At 35.1% G+C, this 17,744-nt stretch overlaps 1 protein-coding gene across 2 annotated transcripts; it reads left to right on the plus strand.

The window, feature by feature from the left end:
* The first annotated feature begins 442 nt into the window (after window positions 1-442).
* Window positions 443-16,888, plus strand: LOC139524788 (phosphatidylinositol transfer protein 3-like). 2 transcript variants are annotated; one of them, XM_071319867.1, is made up of 5 exons: window positions 443-578; window positions 9,891-9,992; window positions 14,610-14,754; window positions 15,835-16,012; window positions 16,250-16,888. In XM_071319867.1, the coding sequence occupies exons 1-5, from the start codon at window positions 478-480 to the stop codon at window positions 16,864-16,866; spliced, it is 1,143 nt and encodes a 380-aa protein (XP_071175968.1). In that variant the 5' UTR covers window positions 443-477; the 3' UTR covers window positions 16,867-16,888. The 2 variants fall into 2 exon arrangements, with proteins under 2 accessions (XP_071175968.1, XP_071175969.1); XM_071319868.1 differs by lacking the exon at window positions 443-578 and adding an exon at window positions 7,262-7,416.
* The last annotated feature ends 856 nt before the right edge of the window (window positions 16,889-17,744 follow it).

Here is a 17,744-nt window from a genome sequence, read left to right on the forward strand (position 1 = left end):
TTTTATTTTTTGGCGCAAATGAAATATAACCTTGTGGCGCAAATGAAACATTGGATTTTTTAAAAATTGGCGCAAATGCAATGCGCCCTTCCCAATATATGAATGGAGAGGAACAGTTTTCATGAGGCACCACCGTTCATTCATCTTGAGTGGGATATGATTTTTGACAAGCAGTTGGTTTTTTTTCTTTATCAAAGAAAACTATTTTTTAAGAATTTACTGAAAGAAAAAAAATGTATTTGAATCAAATATTGAAATATTTTCAAAGGAAAGAAGTCTTTCACTTCCCTTTTAAAATTTAATTATTTAGTTTTTTCAAGAAATTTTGAAATATTGTTAGAAGAAAAAAAAAAGTTACACAGAAATGTTCCGTTACCTTTAAATTCATTATATGTTAATTACGCCTGAACAATTCTCAAGTATAAGTATAAGTAAAATACAGATGATAACAATTAATGTTGAAACAGTGTTCATAACATGAAACTAACAAAAACAGGTTTACAACTGTACTCGACGTTTGGCGTAACCACTGAGTGTGAACATGGCCAAAGATTTACTTCAGGACTAATATACACACGGTAAACCAAATTTGAGTATTTCTTTGTATTTGTAGAGACACATATCGTCGTATTTTGTCTGTTAATGGTTTCACTTGCTACATTGTCCCATTTAATTGGTGTTATTGTCAAGACCTCCCAGACTGGTTCAGATCTTTTCCCATTTCGGAGGACGTCAGTTCGATTATTCCGGTTGTCGGAGTAATGGGATGTCGGAATTATGGTTGTCGGACTAATGGGATGTCACCATTATTCCGTCGGAAAAAAAAAAATTGAAGACTATATTTATTATCGGCTGCTTAGAAAATCTGCCCAGGTTTTAGTGGTCAGTCTTTAGTTTTCTATGTTGTGTTTTTTGTACTATAGTTTGTCTGTTTGTCTTAGCCATGGCGTTGTCAGTTTATTGTTGACTTTTGAGTTTGAATGTCGTCAATGTCCCTTAAGGTGTCTTTTGTCTCTCTTTAACTGTGGAAGCAGCACGCAATTAATCAAATTGATTCAGCTTAAATTCGCGGTTTATTAAAAAAAAAAGGTATGATATTAATGACTAATGGTAAAAACAAATTGGACAGAAATAGATAAAATAAGAAATTTGAAAGAAAAAAATCTTTACTTCAAGGTTAATTTCTATATATATTTACGGAAGTGTCAAAATTAAAAAATCATAAAAATACTAAACTCTGAGGAAAATTCAAAACGGAAAGCCCTTAATCAAGTTATTTGTAAAAACAAACGGGAAAACACTTATCATATTTATAGCTGTATCACTATGTGTACAAACTGATAACTAATAAATGTAGTTTGGACGTTTTTAGACACAATATAAAAGGAAACAGAAATCCAATAAAGAAGTAAAGTTGATTTTAAATACATATGCAGAATTACCTGTAAGAATGTCCTTCTATAGTAAAAATTGCTACATGGGGTACCTATATTTTGCTGATATTTGAAGGCATGAACTCATGGTGACTTCAAGATGACTGAAAAGTACCAAAAAGGCACTTGAAAATGATTGACGTAAGCATCAAGTCTGGTGCAACAGCAAGGCATACTATTTTCGCATAACGCTATATATTTCTTTAAAAATAAAAACTATGCAAAAATAGAGCAATTTTACTATAGAAAGACAGTCTTACAGGAAGTATAATAATTTCGCATAGTCAATGTAATTAAACACAACATTTTTTTATATAAATATCTAGGATACAACTATGATTTAAAGTAGTTTCAACATTAGATAATCTGTTATTGTAATAGTTGGTTGGGAAGAGTTTTTCACTTTCACAAATATTTATAAAATCAGCTATGCTGCATTATTTTTGTGCTTTCGGTAAAGAGCCAACGAATTGAAGTCCTCCGTACAGAAAATCAAGTTTGAAGTTTTATTAATATGGGAGAACTAATCTTAATTGCTGGAGATAGAGCTCATTCCCAGCCATTCTTAAAATATTATTTAAACAGATCTTTGAGGTTTTTTTTACCATGTTTACGTCCAGTTGCAAATGGTTCATGACGGAAAGTTGTCTCATTGCTAATTATCGAATCTTCTTATTACTAACGAGTCCTTTATAAATTGTTTCCGAATATGTTAATTTGCCGGGCATAGACTTGTACAATTCATAATATCCATATATGTTATTAAGAATGTTTTCAAAGATGGCTAACGTAGCGAACATAAGCACTATTCAGAATATATTAACAAAGATGGCGAATAGGGGTCATATTCGGAATATTTACAAGGATAGCTAACTTGAAGAAAAGAGACCGTTTATTCAGAATCTTTCTGAAATAAACAAACATGGACATGAGCTCGGACATGTGCTGTTCAGAATTTTCTGAAGACGGCGAACACGACGAATAGGTTGGTGAATTGTCGACATGACATTCCCAATTCTGTACCAACCTGATATATCAGCTCCTATTCATTCCGAGTCCATTGTGCATAACTCTAACAAAAACGAGAAAAGATCTGCCATTAGCTGCTATCGACCGAATAAGGGAATGGTCATTATTTATCAGCTGAGGGGGTCGGTTCAAGTTTTACACATTCAAAAGTTTTGTTGGCAAACCCCCCCCCCCCCCCCCATGATTTTTATGAACCATACAATTGTCGAGGCTAACTTCTAATATCGTATACAGAAAACAATACAACCATACAGTTTGACGTTTACTTCATTATAACAACAGCTAAGGCGACGTCGCACACTGACGTCAACCCTAGATACATAACGGTAAATTGCGACGTCTTGACTCCCGCGGTATTCTCGACATTCTCCGGGCGGCGAAAAGTAAATATCAAAATTAAATTACAATCAAGAAAAAAAAATTAAAATTACTGTCTCTTAAATTCAAAACTTAAACTTAACTTTAGCACAGTCACTAGCTTCCAGACTAGTTATCTTTCGGTTAGATTCCAATGAGTCTATTTCGTATACACAAATCACAGTATGTCCATTTTTTCTGTGTACCTGTTCCTTCTTTCAATGAATAGTATCATGTTATAGGTTTTTGAAAGTAAGTCAATAAATCAAATATTTTAGTAACAGTCCATAATAAGTCACAACAGTTCAATAGATACGTATCATTCAGTCCATCTTTTGATATTTTCCCTGTCGGTTCTGCTTCCTCAACTCTCTCGATAATTTGGCAACGTGTCTGTTCCTTTATAATTTCTTCTAAGCCAAATTCCTCTGATTTATTCGAAACCAGTACGTTTACTGAGATGCTGGATGTCGTAGACGAAAGTACCCTACCCGGCTGTAAGGGTCCTGATAGTAAGTATCCAAGCTTTGACTTCATCGCGATCGGTCCATCTCCTCGTATTACTTTGTCTTCGATAAAGTCCCAATAGTGGTCGGCACCAATAAGTAATGATATCTCAAAATAATCGTCTTTGGTAACTGGGTGAGCGAGTCTTAATCCCTTCAGATAATCCATATTTCGGTTAACGTACCGCATATGATTATGTATTGGAACTGCTATGGTAGGAACAATAAGGACTTCAATCGGAATTTTACGACTATTTTCGGTTTCGATAAAAACGGTGGTTGTGCGTAGTTCTCTCGTGCTCGTGTTGTCCTCTCCAAATGCCGAAAGGTGTACAACTTCAATTCCTTCAGTTTTCAAATTCAATTTCTTTGCTAGATTGTCTGTTAAAAAAGATCTTTGTGCACCCTCATCAAATAAAACATTCGTATCCATAGATATATTACCTGCCCATACAGGAGCTACCGCCGTTTTCAGTAGCACATTTGTACGCATCTGTGTCGATGAATGCAAAACTTTAGTATCTTCCTGGTTTTCAGTGTCATTTATAAGATTGACAGGTGAAGATTGAATCTGTTTATTTGTATTGCTTGTAATGAACGCTAAACCATCGCTGTTAACATTATTACTCGCACTACATAAGCTGGAATGGTGTCTCTGGTTGCAGTGTCGACACGTTCGTTTCGATTGACACTCATTAGCATGATGATTTCCTAAACAGTTAAAACATAAATTATCACGAATTACGATAGACATTCGGGCTGTGCTATCACTAATATTGGTACAGTTTGTTGGCGCATGTATCTCTTTACAAAAAACACATGGTCTCTCCGTAATATTCCGGGGTTGGCTCTTCGCGTTGTGTGCTGTGTGTATTCGCGGTGATTCTATTCCTGTATGAAATGTACATGTAGATGCGGTTGTGAAGTGACTTTCTGAAGACTCGAGATATGTACCTGTATTTTTTCCCGCCTCCATGATCTGAATTTCGTTAAGTATACTCTTCCGCAAATCTTTCAAATTCCAACTTGACGGTCCGTGTTGTCTTGCTAGGTTTTGGCGTATTTCTGCGGGCAACTTGTTCAGAATAACGGGTACCAGTAGTGAACCATAAGTGTCTGTAGTCTGTCCGAGTGACTCTAGACCTCGTACGTAAGTTTCAGTTTTGTCATAATAATTGCGGAGGCTTACTAAAGTATAAATCGGCGGCGAAATCTCAAGTAGAGCTTGCATGTATGTTTGTATTATAGTATGTATCTGTCCATACCTCTCTTGTAACAACGAAATAGCTTTGCCGTAGTTAGTGTTTGTCATAGCAAAACCTGATATGGTCTGAAACGCTTCTCCCTGTAGTAGTGACTTTAAGTAGTTAAACTTCTGTACGTCGCTGAGTGTTGGGTTTGTGTGAATAGATGTCTCATATGAATCCCAAAAGGATTGCCAATCTAGAATATTCCCTTTAAAAGTAGGCAAGTTCAACTTTGGTAATTTGTGGTACTGATTATTTGTGCTAGAAGACGAATGTAAACTTGGAATATGCATAGACGGGTTCGTAGTAGGAATAATCTCTGATATAGCGGGGTTACTTGTATAAAACGAGGCTGCATTCGATTGTACATGAGATGTCGACCTGAAACAATTGGCGTGCGGGTTCAATTGAGAGGAGTCGCTTGCGGGTATACTATTTGCTGTAGGTGAAATCAAGGTATGCATGGGTGTATCAGAGGCAGTAACGTTATTAGCTTGAAAAACGGTAGTATTGACGGGTAAATTATGACTTTTCGACTGGGAAGGATTAATGACTTTTCTAATTTGACGAATTTTTGAATCTAAATCGAACATGTACTCATCTGTTTGTTGAATTTCATCCACCACGTCTTCATCCGAGCTTGCGTCCACAATTTTATCATTCAGATCTTTAAGAATATCCCTTTTCTGTAACACGGAATCTAAAATAGCTGTGACGTCCTCAATTTCTATCTCGGAAGTGTCTCGTATGTCTCCAAAATTCTTCCAAAGTCTTGTAATTGCTCCTTTATGTCCGGAACGAATGGCTTTCAGCTTTGTATCCATTTTCCCTTTTGGTCACGGCACCATAAATGTCGAGGCTAACTTCTAATATCGTATACAGAAAACAATACAACCATACAGTTTGACGTTTACTTCATTATAACAACAGCTAAGGCGACGTCGCACACTGACGTCAACCCTAGATACATAACGGTAAATTGCGACGTCTTGACTCCCGCGGTATTCTCGACAACAATGACCCCCCCTTAGAACGATGTTTCATAAGTATGACACCCCCCCCCCCCAAAAAAAAAACCCCAAAAAAAAAAAAAAAAAAAAAAAAACCAAACATTGATCAACAGTGGGAAGAAGATGAGGACTGCAGTCTACATAGTTACAAATAGCTAATAGAAGTTAGTGGACATTGACACTATATGTTACAGAGTATGGCAGAAAGATATTTTCCTTGATTGCAGTCATTTTCTTTGATTTTGTACTGATTTTTATAACTACATTCTACATCATAGTTCTATTATTTTTGATAAAGATAGTCAAGTTTTTTTGGTTAGCAGTCATTAATGAGTAATATTCTCTAAATATTTTCAAATATTATTGGATAAAGCACACTTAAAAAACACTATCTGAAAGAAATATTACGGGTTATATTGCTTCAATGATGTTCATCATGATCTTCAATATTCTATGTTTTGAAGCTGATGAAACTGATTTTGGTTAACATTTATCAGTTTAATTCTGTTTTGAGTAAATCCTGAATACATGATTTTTCTTTTTTTTTCCCCTCTGAAACATGAATATTTGACACATGCAAGAAGAAAAGTGGACAAAATAAGCATTTAAGTATACAAATTTAGATAGCATTTTAACTTAAATGTTCGTGTATGTATACAGAATGAAACTTTGAAAAATGAATAATGAACCATAACAGATGAGTTTAGTTTAAACATATTTTATTCATAGTGGATTGGGAAACAAGTTTTGCAACTTATATTAATCCCTTTCCACTTTGCGGGTGCTAGTGCTGCCTTGTACAGGCATTAGCTTGTTTGTTTTCGAAATCTACAAGGGTGTCTTTAACCTGCAAGATATTGGCTCTCTCTTAACACTGATCAGCCGTTCATCATCCCCTTCTTACAGACTATCATCGTTTCCTCAAGACCATACTGGAATATGGTGTCAAGGGCGAGCCGAAAATTCAGTCCCCGAAATTTTAATCCTGGATGAGTTATCAGATACACTATCCTTGAAAGATTGGGCATCCTGCTGGAGCTGTACATGTTGTACTGTAAAATCAATCATCCTTAATCAGAACGATAGTTGTATGTGTGAGTGTATGCGAGTGGGAGAGAAAGGTTTTTTTTTTTTTTTACTTTATGTGATTACATGCTTGTTATGAGCCCTATGATTAGGAAATAAAAATATCTTATCTTTATCTTTATCTTTATCTTTATCTTTATGTACACTATAAAAGATTTAAATTTGATAGAAATGATCTTACTTAGAGTTTGAAATCTTACTAGACATAAAAATAATCATCGTTGTGTGACCCCCCCTGTAAGATAAAATTTTGGATGGCAACCCCCCAGCTGTGTGATATTTTTGGTAATGACCCCCCCCCCCCCCCTAAAATGAACCAACCCCCTCAGCTGATAAATAATGACTGTTCCCTAACATGAACTTTTGAATAAATTTGATAAAATCAGACATGTTTTAATAGTTTACAATAAGTTTTTTTTCCATTTAGGCTTTTATATCCCAAACAGGTAATTATAACCCATTTTGGTGTCAGGTGGGACCGTCACAACCTGCTATAAAATATTATTATTATTAAAGATAGCAGCTTCAGTAAAGGATGCATGGTAGACAACTCTTATTGTCAAATGCCACGTATATATATATATCACTGTAGGTAGGCTTAGATCAATATGATTTAAAAGTGCAGTATTAATTCACCATGTGAGAAAACAACATATGTTATTTTGAAACAGATTGTATATTATATATTTAGAGAGATATATTAGTTTTATGGACATATTTATTTAATACATCCATTTCGCAACTATATGTAAGTGCATTGGAAATGTTTAATTTGATGATAATTAGATATAAGAAGATGTGGTATGAGTGCGAATGAGACAACTCTCCATCCAAGTAACAATTTATAAAAGTAAACCATTATAGGTCAAGGTACGGTATTCAAAACGGAGCATTGGCTCACACCGAACAAGCAAGCTATAAAGGGCCCCAAAAAATACTAGTTAAAACCATTCAAGAAGCTATTCGATCATTACCCATAAGCTGGTTTATAAGGGGTGGTCCAAAAGAGGAGATACGGAGATATGGCATACTGGACACATATTTAATTAAATTGGTCTTTAAAATTTCAATAGAAACTACATCTTTCAAACATTGGTGCGAGCGAATTAAAGAACTGAAAATTAGTGACGCTATACAAACAGTATAAGTATATCGTTGAAAATTAATCATCCTTTATGGTATTTAATTCAGAAAGAACATTTTGAAACTCAAAAAAAAGAAGGTTTCTATTATTTACACTGAGTGCGAATATCCACTGCAAAAATAAAAGAATGTGAATCATGTTTTCTCCATTTACATGCAACAGAAACTCTTGTCGAACTTTTAATCAGCTTTACAGATAACGAATTGTTGGTATTTGCACTGCTTTAAAGGCATATGTTTGGGGCATGGCGTTTTTTTCTTTTCCCCTTTTTTGTGTTTAATTTCATTATTTGATTAGTCTCTTATAATCTTACTTATTTTCACTTTTTTTTAAACCTTGATGCTTAATACCTTTTTTGCTGATACCCTATGTTACGAAGATCTCGTCTGTGATATGTCCATTGTCCCTGACCTCTTTCATTTTCTTGGTTGAGTGACTGCTTACAATTATTTACAGTTTTTTTTCTTCTGTTAACTGAAATGCTTACTTATTATGAGTAATCGGGTAACTATATCTGGTATCTGGGTACCCTGCAAGGTCTACATGTTCGTTAGGTAAGATTCACCTGATCCTACCCTCATTCCATTGATCAGTGACCAAGGTTCAAGTTACTTGGTTACGTCAAGTGAACTCAGATACTATAAGCAATAGGTCTACTATTTGGTGTATCGACTTAAAATGTATTGTGGTTTGGTCTCTTTCTCAGATACCATATTAAGCAATTAGATCATTATCTATTTGGTGTATGGATTAATTGTAAGGTGTACATGTCTGACTGGCAGATTTAATGACCTTGATCTCATTTTCATTGTTTATTTGTCAATGATAAGTTTTCTTTATTTTGTCAGTTTATCTGAAACTATAAGCAATAGGTCAGTTTTATTTTGTGTATAGAATGATTGTAAGGTGTGCATGTCTGTTTTGGAAGATTCATATGACCTTTACCTCATTTTCATAGATGATTGATAAAGTTATGTTTATACAATACTGGTAGTAAAACCTATATAATTTTCATCATTAATTCGATGATAAGTAAAGCATTTGAGACATTTCAGCGAGGACACTCTTGTTTAAATGAATGCTAGTTCTTATTCCCATAGAAAACCCGCTCAAGAATTGTAAATATCGTCATTAAAGGCCAATAACTCCTATATAAGTGAATGTTGACTGGCTAGTGATACAGTAGTTCGACTACGTAAACCACTGGGCTCCGAAGGCCTCTTAATTTTTAAGAGATTTAAAGAAAAATATCAAAACAATAGTAATAATTGCTATTTAAGGCTAATAATTCATACTACAAGTCGTTTGATTGTTTTAATGTAAATGGACACTAGGCAGATCTCAACTGAACATTTTTTACCCGTCAGATTTTCTTTATGTATAGCAGTTTTCAAGATAATTGAACAAAACTAGCATTGTATCCCTCCCCCTTTATGTTCTATGCTAAGCCATGGCGGACATTTAGCAAGAGGGGTCATCAGACACATTTTTAAAGCTAGATATTCTGATGATGATTTTGGCCAAAATAGGTTAAATTGGCTCTATAGTAAATAAGATGGGATATTTGTAAAAAAAAAAAGAAAAAAAAAAGAACGACGACGGACGCCAAGTAATGAGAAAATCTCGATTGGCCCAATGGGCCAGGTGAAATATAATCGAGTATGCACCTTAATTGTCTATCAAGAGTGCTCCACTCTAAAAATAACTAGTTTTTCATAGAATTGCTCGGTTCATTATGCATGTGTTCGATTATTCTTCTATTATCTGAGCACAACTTCTTTACTTTTGTATATATGATACTTTGATGATATGAAAACTTAAATCAAGCGTTCCAACTGAGTGCACTGTAATAGTTTTGTACAAAATACGTTTAATTCTGATTTTTTTGTGTATGGATTTCGTATTGTTTGCACATAATTTGTATTTTACAATACGTTTGTCTATTTGAGTACACTTATAGATCTGTCGTTGACAAAGCAGATGACTTCTTTATATCTGATGATATTCATGGGAAGTTTAATCATGTGAGATTGGTAGACTGTTAATATCTATTGTCCGAACGTTATTACATCTTTTAGATTTGACATGGAACATAGCAAGAAAATACTAGAACTGAAGAAAAGACTGGTGGGAATTAAACCACTAGAAGACGAGCCTGAGTTTTTCAATTCAGAAGAAACGTAAGTTTTTAATTTGAATCTGAATGTCAAACCTTACCCTTTTTACAGCACGACACCGATACCTAACTTGCTTTGGTCCATTTCATCTTTTCTATCTAGAACAGTCGCAGATTTAGGGGAGGTCAGGAATTCATAAACGTTTTACATGTTCCATTCCTGCCTAGTGTGCACCCTCTTTTTTCAAATTTCAGGATCCGCGTCAGTCAGAAAAATATATAGATGCTAGAAGCCGACCGCCTTAGCCCCATGTATTTAATCTATCGATTTGTCAAGACAGACGTTGATTCTCGGGATTAATTTGTGGCGTTTGGAGCCACTTGTAGAACTCTCGACTATATCGTGACCACCGGTTTTTATCCTGTTTTTAAATCTGTCCTTTTGATACTAGATACTTACTTTTCCAGGGTGTTTATCTATAAGACATGTCCGCTGTCTAATACGGGGGAGGAAACTGAGCGAGTTTCGAATTGGCAGTTACAATCCACCACTATAGCCTAATCGTGGTGCTCACCTTTTAAAAGCGTAATATTTCAGAAGGAATAAGACCTGAATCGATCCTGCTTTGTATATAGATGCCTCAAATTACGAAGTGTGCGTATGTCATTTGTCCATTGTCCTTGACCTCATTTGTATTTTTGATTTCTCTCTATATGAGTAATAGGATAACTATCATTCGACTATGTTTAGTATGTGTGTTCCTTTCAAGGTCCTCATGCCCGTCAGACAGTTTTCACTTTACCTTGACCTCATTTCATGGATCAAAAGTGTTTGTGGTCAAGTCTATTTCTTAGATACAATAAGCAACAGGTCTACTATAAATGGTGCAAGGAATGCTGGTAACTTGTACATGTCCAGCTGGCAGGTGTCATCTGACATTGACCTCATTTTCATAGTTTAGTTGTTAAAGTTAAGTTTTTGTGGCTTAGTCTGTTTTTATATCACTGTATGCAATAATAGGTCAACTATATCTGGTTTATGGAAGTAATTTACGATGTACATGTCAGTTTGGCATGTTTTACATGATTTGGCCTTGACCTCATTTGTATTTTGCATTGCTTAATGTTAAGTTTTTGTTGTTTTTTTTGTCTGTTTTTCTTTTTCTTAAAAAGCAAAAGGTCAATTGTTTTTGGTGTATGGAATAATTGTAAGATGTATATGTTTGTCTTGAAATATCATTTGACCATGACCTCATTTTCATGGTTCATTTTTCAATCTTACGTTTTCCTGATTAAGTTTGTTTCTAATATCTGTATGCAATAGGTTAACCTACTCAGAGGCGGATTTCCCCCCCCCCCCTTTTTGAGAAAAAAATTTGGTTGCTGATATAGGGAATCACTGAAGCGTGACGAAATCGTGCCCCTCTTAGGCAGCCAGTGGGCCCCCACTTAATTTCTAGATCCGCCACTGCTACTAGTATGTTTAAAGCATGTAATGATTCATTGGACAATGTTTTCCAGGTGAAGTTTGTGTCTTACATACTATGTGCGAAAGGTCAAATATATTTAAAGCATATTTGATTTATGGAATGATTGCAAGGTGTACATGTATTTCTAGTTTGGTTTATCTGACCTTGACCTCATTTTCTTGCATCCCATTCAGTAGATGTCATAGTTTTAGTCAGTAAGCTTTATATGTAGGACTAACAACATACATTTCAATCAATTGTTAGTACAGAAGGCGAGACATAAAAGAGTGTGCACTCTTGTTATAGCTTGTTCTTAGATGCATCATATCTTGTATGCAGATACATTATGTTACGATGTTTCCGTTTGTCATATTATTGCCAATGAGACAACTATCCACCAAGTTGAAATGAAATGGATTTAAGCTATGATAGACAATCAACCGTACGGAATTTAATCTCCTTATTTTTAGCTCACCTGGCCCGAAGGGCCAAGTGAGCTTTTCCCATCACTTTGCATCCGGCGTCCGTCGTCGTCGTCGTCCGTCGTCGTCGTCGTCCGTCGTCGTCGTCGTCCGTCGTCTGTCGTCCGTCGTCCGTCGTCGTCCGTCGTCCGTCGTCGTCGTCGTCCGTCGTCTGTCGTCCGTCGTCCGTCGTCGTTAACTTTTACAAAAATCTTCTCCTCTGAAACTACTGGGCCAACTTGAACCAAACTTGGCCACAATCATCATTGGGGTATCTAGTTTAAAAAATGTGTGGCGTGACCCGGTCAACCAACCAAGATGGCCGCCACGGCTAAATATAGAACATAGGGGTAAAATGCAGTTTTTGGCTTATAACTCAATAACCAAAGCATTTAGAGGAAATCTGACATGGGGGTAAATTTGTTTATCAGGTCAAGATCTATCTGCCCTGAAATTTTCAGATGAATCGGTCAACCTGTTGTTGGGTTGCTGCCCCTGAATTGGTCATTTTGATGAAATTTTGCTGTTTTTGGTTATTATCTTGAATATTATTATAGATAGAGATAAACTGTAAACAGCAATAATGTTCGGCAAAGTTAGATTTACAAATAATTCTACATGACCGAAATGGTCAGTTGACCCCTTTAGGAGTTATTGCCCTTTATAGTCAATTTTTAATCATTTTTCACAAATCTAAGTAATCTTTTACAAAAATCTTCTCCTCTGAAACTACTGGGCCAAATTAATCCAAACTTGGCCACAAGAATCTTTGGGGTATCTTGTTTAAAAAATGTGTGGCGTGACCCGGTCAACCAACCAAGATGGCCGCCACGGCTAAAAATAGAACATAGGGGTAAAATGCAGTTTTTGGCTTATAACTCAAAAACATAAGCATTTAGAGGAAATCTGATGGGGGTAAAAATGTTTATCAGGTCAAGATTTATCTGCCCTGAAATTTTCAGATGAATCGGTCAACCTGTTGTTGGGTTGCTGACCCTGAATTGGTAATTTTGCCGTTTTTGGTTATTATCTTGAATATTATTATAGAAAGAGATAAACCGTAAACAGCAATAATGTTCAGCAAAGTTAGATTTACAAATAAGTCAACATGACCGAAATGGTCAGTTGACCCCTTAAGGAGTTATTGCCCTTTATAGTCAATTTTTAACCATTTTTCATATATCTAAGTAATCTTTTACAAAAATCTTCTCCACTAAAACTACTGGGCCAAATTAATCCAAAGTTGGCCACAATCATCTTTGGGGTATCTAGTTTAAAAAATGTGTGGCGTGACCCGGTCAACCAACCAAGATGGCCGCCACGGCTAAAAATAGAACATAGGGGTAAAATGCAGTTTTTGGCTTATAACTCAAAAACCAAAGCATTTAGAGGAAATCTGACATGGGGTAAATATGTTTATCAGGTCAAGATCTATCTGCCCTGAAATTTTCAGATGAATCGGTCAACCTGTTGTTGGGTTGCTGCCCCTGAATTGGTCATTTTGATGAAATTTTGCTGTTTTTGGTTATTATCTTGAATATTATTATAGATAGAGATAAACTGTTACCAGCAATAATGTTCATCAAAGTAAGATTTACAAATAAGTCAACATGACCAAAATGGTCAGTTGACCCCTTTAGGAGTTATTGCCCTTTATAGTCAATTTTTAACCATTTTTTGTAAATCTTAGTTATCTTTTACAAAAATCTTCTCCTCTGAAACTACTGGGCCAAATTAATTCAAACTTAACCACAATTATCTTTGAGGTACCTTGTTTGAAAAATGTGTCCGATGACCTGGCCATCCAACCAAGATGGCCACCACGGCTAAAAATAGAACAGGGGTAAAATGTAGTTTTTTGCTTATAACTCTGAAACCAAATCATTTAGAGGAAATCTGACAAGGAGTTAAATTGTTAATCAAGTCAATATATATCTGCCCTGAAATATTCAAATGAATTGGACAACCGGTTGTTGGGTTGCTGCCCTTCAATTGGTAATTTTTAAAGAAATTTTGCTGTTTTTGGTTATTATCTTGAATACTATTATTGATAGCGATAAACTGTAAACAGCGATAATGTTCATCAAAGTAAGATCTACAAATAAGTCCACATGACCTAAATTGTCAATTGACCCCTTAAGGAGTTATTGCCCTTTATAGTCAATTTTTAACAATTTTCATTAATTTGGTAAATTTATGTAAATTTTTACCAAATATTTTTCTCTGTTAATAATGGGCAAAGTTCATTATAGATATAATTGTAAGAAGCAAGAATGTTCAGTAAAGTAAGAACTTCAAACACATCACCATCACCAAAATACAATTTTGTCATGAATCCATTTGTGTCCTTTGTTTAATATGCACATAGACCAAGGTGAGCGACACAGGCTCTTTAGAGCCTCTAGTTATATATATTCTTTACTGCATACTGTAGATAAATGTTCGTTAGACACTAGTGCTATTGTAACACTAACGACGGTTATCACGGGAATGTGTGCTAGGCTGTATGTGTAGAGATGAGGAGTGTAGACAGACGAAAAGGTGACTCTTCCGTGCGCAATTCAAAGTGGTAGGTAAATAATACATAGGTTGTTGTTTTTTTCGGAGACATTTGACAAGTGTGTGTGTTCTGCTTGTAAATTTGACATTCTCAAATGCAAATTGATGGGGAACACTGATTAAGAATTACTCAAGTTGTAAGCGCGATTTGCTCACCGCATATCTCATACAATATTTCATTTGTAATTTCAGGCTAGTAAGATTTTTGAAATCAAGGGAATGGAATGTAAACGATACTGAGAAAATGCTAAAAGAATCAATAGAATACAGAAGAAGAATTCGGCCTTCATATTTAGATTGTAAATGGTGCCATGACCGCCCGGGTTGTCATTCAATGGTATTGTTTGTGTATAATTGTGTATGAGATTGCTCCTTAACATTAATTCTAAATGCACATTAAGCATGATGACTTGTTTACATATCAGATATATCGCCCGATAGACACATTCTCGTTATGATGGACCAACCTTTGTTCTTGCTTCCAAAACACCTTTTGCAGAATGCGTAGATTATAATAACTCAGTCAATAAATAATATCAGTCCGCCAATCAATTGATCAATCAATCAACAAATCAATCAATCAATCAATCAATAAATATTCAAGCAATTTATCATACAATCGGTTTAATCACCTATATTGAAAAAAAGACTGAACCGGTACAGTAGTTGGTTAAAAGGATACATGATACTGAAAAATGATATCTGATTAAGGTGTGTCACCAAATATTCCAATAATAATCAATGGCTTATAAATGGTATAACAACTTTATTTTACTGTCTTAGCATCTTCGTTGATTATATCATGAAGTGTTACACATCAACCTTGAAATATCATTCTTACATTCAATGACAAATGAAAACTGTGAGACGTCTTTATTTAATTTTCTCTAATTCTTCGTCAATTTATCCCTTTCTGCACCCATTGTATAAAAAAATTTAATCAACGTGTGGTTCGTTTGATCTCAGTACTTCATTGGTTAAAATCCTATTACGACTTCGAATTTTCTTGCTTTCCTCTGAATTTCCTATTGTGACTGCATGAAAAAAGGCGACCATGCCTGATGACATCACATAGAAAGAACACATCTTTTTGCAGATCATTCGAAAAGAAAGAATAAGTTTGCCTGCATAATGTTAGAAAATCATTAGAGAAACAGATTCCACCACCAAATCTCGTGTAATGCGATATTTATCCACTCTCGACAGTTAAATTTTAAATATTTAAAACACTCGGGCAAGCCTCACGTTTTAAATTTGAAAATTTAACTGTCGAGAGTGGATAAATATTGTATTACACTCGATGCAGTGGTAGAATCTATATGTATTCATTTGTTATAAACCCTTGTGCAGATTGCGTCAGTTCTATGTGGTTTTATACTTCGTTTTGATTATAGACTTGACATTGTATTCACTTCAGAGACAAGTTGGTTTTGATGAAGCTGGAAGACCTGTCATTTACTCCAATTTTGCTCAAGCTAATCTACGTCATAATACCTCAGAAGATACTATCTGTCATTGTACCTATCTTATAGAAAATGCCAAAAGGACCATGCCACCTGGAGTTTCAACATGGGTCTTCGTTATTGATTGTACAGGTAAGGAAAATGCTACCTGGAGTTTCCTCATAGGTAATAAATATATGAAAGACTGCAATTGTGTTATATCACATGAAAAAATTACTAAATTTGCACTTTAAAAAAATTATCTATCAGCCTTTTTAATTTGATGAAAGTTTCAACCTTTATTTATTATCATTCAGAAAGTTTGTATATGAAATTATCAATACAAGTATAATATATATAGTTAATGTTAATGTTTTTTTTTTATTGCAGGTATGACTATACAAGCTTGCAATCCAAAGCTTGGTTATGGTGTAACACAAGTAATGGCTAATCATTATCCAGAACGTCTCGGACTTGTTATCTGTGTTAATCATAACCCAGTCTTCCAAGGAATCTGGAAAGCCATGAAAGTATTTATACACCCTAACACTTCATCCAAAGTCAAACTCGTCAAGTCAAAGTCTAAAGTCAAACAAACATTCCTGGAGGTATTCCCGTCAGAATTGACAGAATGGATTCTTGAGGAAATGAGACAAAATAAAATCAAGCCATTACCTTCCACACAGAGGGAGTTTTGGAATAAACCTACCGAAAGTGGACGTCATGATCCGAGAGGTTGTTCCTCATACATAGAAAAATACATTGACAGAAGTGAAAAAGAAAATGCTGCTTTTGAGATTTTACATAAAGGACATCCTAATATAATGGATTCTATCAAAGGAAAAGTTGTATCTGTGAAAAAATCTTCTGAACTTGAAAAGAAGTCATCACCATGCCATCATGTTGATTCTTGTAATTCGGACAGTGACGAGGAATTTGAACAAATTGAAATGCTAGATATTCCAGATGAGTTCAAAGTTCCTGATGATGCAGTAAAATTTACTTGAATAAAGTTTTGTTAGTTGCTAAGTATCACATATTTCATAAACAGAACAAATCAAAAACCAAAGTGTGTTTTCCATTGTACACCATGCCCCATTCTACTTTTGGCTATACATTTTGTCCACTTTGGTTACAAGCTCTTCATTTTTTAATGTTTTGAATATTCAAAAATTTTGCCCTGCATCACCATATACTGTTGAAGTACACATCTGTTGCTGAAAAATTGGTACCTTGAATGTTATCAAATCTTAATTTGGCATTTACTTTAGTAAGTTACATCATAATAATTTTAAAACATGTGTACTAAGTGTGTGACCACAACTTCATAGTAAAATTAAGGCTTTAAACTGATTCACCATAAACACATGAAAAAATGGCCACCCAATCAAGAAAAATAAACATTAAGGGTCCAACTTTTGGTCTTGCCTGCCAGTTTTACATGTCATAAGGATTTGAAAACTTTCAGATTCTACCAGTTATAGGTAAACTATTTTGGTATTTGGAATGATTGTAAGATGTACATGTCCATCTGGCTAGTATTATCTGATTGTGACTTTTTTCAAGGTTCAGTTGTAGACATAAAAAAAGAAGATGTGGTATGATTGGCAATGAAACAACTATCCACAAGAGACCAAAAATGACAAAAAAATTAACAACTATAGGTCACCGTACCAGCGGCGGATCCAAAAATTTTCATAAGTGGGGGCCGACTGACTGACCTAAGAGGGGGCCCGCTCCAGTCACGCTTCAATGATTCCCTATATAAGCAACCAATTTTTTTCCCAAAAAGGGGGGGCCCGGCACCCTGCCCCCCTTAAATCCGCCTCTGCGTACGACCTTCAACAATGGGCAAAGCCCATACCGCATAGTCAGCTATAAAAGG

The sequence above is a fragment of the Mytilus edulis genome, chromosome 5, assembly GCF_963676685.1.
Source record: "Mytilus edulis chromosome 5, xbMytEdul2.2, whole genome shotgun sequence".
Lineage (NCBI taxonomy): Eukaryota > Metazoa > Mollusca > Bivalvia > Mytilida > Mytilidae > Mytilus > Mytilus edulis.

Bases quoted from the DNA above. Each gene is read 5' to 3' on its own strand.
- LOC139524788 (XM_071319867.1), top strand. From the start codon at position 478: ATGAAACTAACAAAAACAGGTTTACAACTGTACTCGACGTTTGGCGTA. The intron at 9,993-14,609 runs GTAAGTTTTTAA...TTGTAATTTCAG, and splicing joins TTTTTCAATTCAGAAGAAAC to GCTAGTAAGATTTTTGAAAT. The intron at 16,013-16,249 runs GTAAGGAAAATG...TTTTTATTGCAG, and splicing joins CTTCGTTATTGATTGTACAG to GTATGACTATACAAGCTTGC.